This window comes from Cherax quadricarinatus, chromosome 86 (genome assembly GCF_038502225.1).
Source record: "Cherax quadricarinatus isolate ZL_2023a chromosome 86, ASM3850222v1, whole genome shotgun sequence".
Lineage (NCBI taxonomy): Eukaryota > Metazoa > Arthropoda > Malacostraca > Decapoda > Parastacidae > Cherax > Cherax quadricarinatus.
The window spans coordinates 6,518,003-6,522,551 of NC_091377.1; the positions used below are offsets into that span (position 1 = coordinate 6,518,003).

General features: G+C 34.0%; 1 protein-coding gene across 3 annotated transcripts in view; it reads left to right on the forward strand.

Annotated features, from left to right (window-relative positions):
- LOC128686915 (Arf GTPase activating protein drongo) overlaps window positions 1–3,745 on the forward strand; it is a 71,174-nt gene extending 67,429 nt beyond the window's left edge. Inside the window, exons 11-12 of one of the 3 annotated variants that reach the window (XM_070103608.1) lie at window positions 336–382; window positions 1,145–3,744. In XM_070103608.1, coding sequence (XP_069959709.1) covers window positions 336–382; window positions 1,145–1,154 — 57 coding nt within the window. In that variant the 3' untranslated portion in view covers window positions 1,155–3,744. Of the gene's footprint in view, window positions 1–335 lie in introns of all 3 variants that reach the window. The other 2 variants (XM_070103609.1, XM_070103610.1) reach the window with 2 other exon arrangements.
- The last annotated feature ends 804 nt before the right edge of the window (window positions 3,746–4,549 follow it).

Sequence of the window (4,549 nt, forward strand, 5' to 3'; positions counted from 1 at the left end):
TTTTATATAGCCGGACTTGAATCCTGGAAATGGGAGGTACAATGCCTGTACTTTAAAGGAGGGGTTCGGGATATTGGCAGTTTGGAGGGATATGTTGTGTATCTTTATACGTATATGCTTCTAAACTGTTGTATTTTGGGCACCTCTGCAAAAACAGTGATTATGTGTGATTGAGGTGAAAGTGTTTAATGATGATGAAAGTATTTTCTTTTTGGGGATTTTCTTTCTTTTTGGGTCACCCTGCCTCGGTGGGAGACGGCCAACTTGTTAAAAAAAAAAAATTAATGTTATATTTGATTTGCTAATGTTATGTATATTATGTTTACATATTGCAGGCTGCCCCTCAAATGCCTTCCAGTGGATCATCGTACAATCCGTTCCTGTGAGTGATTAATGTAACTCTTGTCATAGTAATGAGAGCTACTGCAGTAATTCTCCACATTGAACTGTGTCTTCAAGCCACCCTCTCATTAACTTGATTCTGTGCTAGTTTACCCTGTTGAAGTTGTTATTAATGACCGACTTGTCTAAGAAAATCTTTCTAATATGCAAAAGACAGTTAATCCTTTCTACCTTTTGGTAGCTCTAGTTTAGTTCATACCATAAGTCATATTTAAATGATAGAATTTACGATATAAGTGCTAGATTTTTTTTTATAACTGCTTAGGCAGAAAATTATCAACATGTATAAATATTTGATGTAAATTACATTATTACTTTATTTAAATCAACAGGGCTCCTATCTAGTGTACATAATGCCCCATTGTAGGTAGCTTATAATTATTATCCAGGAAACACAGGTACTCTTTGGTTACGTTATTCACATAATACAAAAGATTTAAATACAGCTCACAACAATGTTTTGAAGTTTAGGGTGGGAAAAATTGTTCTACACTATCCAAATGGAAGGGTTCCTAGATTCTCTGAGGCTACCAACTCCCACTATACTTTAACCCCTACTGTTTTTTATTTTTAGTCATATTATACTTAGTGTTTTTCTGATCAGCACTAAAATCTCTTGATCTTTCTGTAAAATATTTTTATATTTTATTTTTGTTGTATGTTTAGATTTAATGGTGTAGTTTATGCTCAAAGTATTGTCATGGTATAAACTTTGTATTAAAGCAGTCACTGAACTTGACAGGGTTGAGTGATTCAAGTCGGGTAGGCCGTGCAGAGCCAGTGATGAGAGGAGAAACACAGTGGTATACAGAGCATCAAACTCCATACAGATATATAAGTTAACACATAGTGAGCTTGTAGGAAAGTTTTGTGAAATCAAAATGTATTAACTGTTTTTTTTTTTTTTTTTTTTTTAGTGTTTTACGAGTGTACAGAGTAAATATTAATGACATAGCAGTTAATGACAAGCATCTATATATAGTGTGTTGTTTGGGTTATGAATTCATTGATACCATTTATAAGCTTTTTGAATGGTAACTTGGTTGCAACCAGTGTGTAACTGATAGACAACATACCTTTCATTGATTTTACCTGTCATCCCTCGTACTTTAATATTCGTCACCGATATTAGCAGTTTCTTTTGGAGATTATTCTCTCTTAAGTTGTCTTGGCTCAAAGATAATTAACACATTGTCATATTTTTAGCATAATTTAAAGGAATGACAGTGTACCGCACATTATTTATGTTCAAATATTGATCATTGAATACATTTTTTTTTTTATCTGTGAAGTAGTCAGTGACTAACTGAAAAAGCTTCTGTAAGGAAGAGTACTGGTTATCTTTATTCTATGAATATATTTTGCAAATTTAATTGAAGTCAGATAAAAAAAAATCATTCAGTCACCTGACATCTCTAAAATTTTAAGCATATAAGTACCTTGTGTGAGGATTAGATCATGTAAATAAAAATAAAAATTATTTACCTGCATTGTCTATTCTGATGACTTGCCATTTATGTATTTAGCTAAACAGAGAACGAATTGAACCCTGAACTGAAATCCCTCTGTTGACTATTATTCTTATTGTTTTTTTAGATTTAATTAGTGTGTGTATACCGAGCAGTGTGCACCGGTTGTCAGTCATTAGTCACTTGTCATACAGTCACCACTAGTTGTTAATATATCACTTTTCATTTACATTGGACCTGCACTTGTTAATGTATACCTTTGTTAGTAGTTGTAACTTATGCAATGTGATAAATCTACAGTTTGTATATTTTGCTTGCTTTATTACTCTAAGTGCATATTTAGTAAAAACTTTGTTCACCAATTTGGTTACTATGTATAGGCTTGTGGCATGGACAAGACTAATTGAGTCTTCTGATGTCTAAGTAAATTATCTAAATATTGATAATGTCATGGAGATGCTGAAATGAGGGAGGCAGACTAATTTGATGGGATGTATTTAAGAAAAATTGTTCACCTACCTTCTGGAGAGAAAAATTGAAAATGGCAAATATTTTTGAACACAAAAAACGAAAGTTAAAGGTGAGTAATAAAGGTATACTAGGGCCCACAAATAAATCTGGAGAGTGGCAAGTTGAGAGGCAGACCAGGGAAAATTGCAAGGTAAGAGGTAGGGCCAGGATTTGAGAATCAACCCCTGCAGTCACAAATAGGCAAGTACATACATACATACCTACATGTGTTTTTTATAGCACACTGGCCGTCTCTCACCGAGGTAGCGTGACCCGGAAAAGAAAGTTTCACAATCATTTACTCTATCACTGTCTTGCCAGAGGTGTGCCAATACTGCAGTTCAGATGCTTCTCCAAACTGTAAATATCCCCATGTCTCCTTCAGAGTGTGGGCATTGTACTTCTTACCTTCAGGATTCTTAGATCCAGCTGACCAGTTTTCCTGAATCTCTTCAAAAAATGTTACCTTGCTCACACTCCAGTAGCTTGATGTAATTCTTATTCGTCCTTTCTTTTGATAAACCAGCCGTATCCCACCAAAGCAGGGTGGCCCAAAAAGAAAAACGAAGGTTTCTCTTTTTAACTTTAGTAACGTATATAGAAGGGGATACTAGCCCCTTACTCCTGGCGTCTTAGTCAGCTTTTATGACACGCATGACTTATGGAGGCAGGATCTTATTCCACTTTCCCATGGAGATGAAAGGAGATAAATAAGAACCAGGCATTATTAAGAAAATAAAAGAAAACTCAGATGGGTATGTATACATGTATGTAATTTTTTTTTAACATGCTGTCATATCTGCATGCCAGGGGCATGCAGATATGACAGTTTAAATGTCACTCTAAACAGCAAATATCTCAAACTCCTAAAGTCTTGGCACTATACTTCCCACCTTCATAAAACTGAATTAAATATGTACATACTGTACATACATAAATACGTACATGTAGACATACATGATTATGTTCATTTTGTTAGACATAGAGTTTCTTGAGCAATTTTTGTATTTTTTGAACTTCCTTTTCCTCAAGCACCCATATCACAATTAGAAATGTGTTCAAGAACAGTAGTGTTCAATATGCTTAAAAATGAAATAAAGTAACTTCTCTTTTCATCAGATAATTTCCTTCCCGAGGACAGGTGTGTCAGTACCTGATGCAGCACAGCATATAGTTGCAAGGGGGAGTGAGTTACATAGAATTAAAAGTTAGGTTTATTCCCTTTTTTGGGGGGTGGGGGTTACTAAATGCATTTCTTTTTTTGTATATGACCATTTGGTGCATGTGCAACATGCCTTTATACTTTAGTAAAGAATAATTAAAGAAACAGATTTTTGCAATTCTGGCTTTGCTAACTGAATAGGATTTATGATTTATTGTTAATATTTTATTTTGCTAAATATTAATAATAATATTAATATTATTAATATTTAGCAAAATAAAATATTAACAGTAAATCATAAATCCTATTCAGTTAGCAAAGCCAGAATTGCAAAAATCTGTTTCTTTAATTATTCTTTACTAAAGTATATAGGCATGTCGCACATGCACCAAATGGTCATATACAAAAAAAAAAAAATGCATTTAGGGATTCAGGGAAACCGGTTATTTTTATATAGCCGGACTTGAGTCCTGGAAATGGGAAGTACAATGCCTGCACTCTAAAGGAGGGGTTCGGGATATTAGCAGTTTGGAGGGATATGTTGTTTATCTTTATACGTATATGCTTCTAAACTGTTGTGTTCTGAGCACCTCTGCAAAAACAGTGATTATGTGCGACTGAGGTGAAAGTGTTGAATGATGAAAGTATTTTCTTTTTGGGGATTTTCTTTCTTTCTTGGGTCACCCTGTCTCGGTGGGAGACGGCCAACTTGTTGAAAAAAAAAATTATTATTTTGCTAGTTTTTTGACAGAATTCATTTTTATTTTGGGTGTGATCTTTTGGTGCATATGTGGTGAGCATTTTTTATAGGGACACAAATCAATAAAAATGTGAACTACATATCTATGTGGTGCTCATTTTTGTTTAGCATAACATGCATCTCTAAATAAGAAACCAGCTCTTGAGTTTTGCAAAATGTGTTCTCATTAGGTTTCCCACACTCAAAACTTTCTTTATATTGTTTTCTTGTGAATTTTAATAATAGTGACACTTGAGATATATGCTG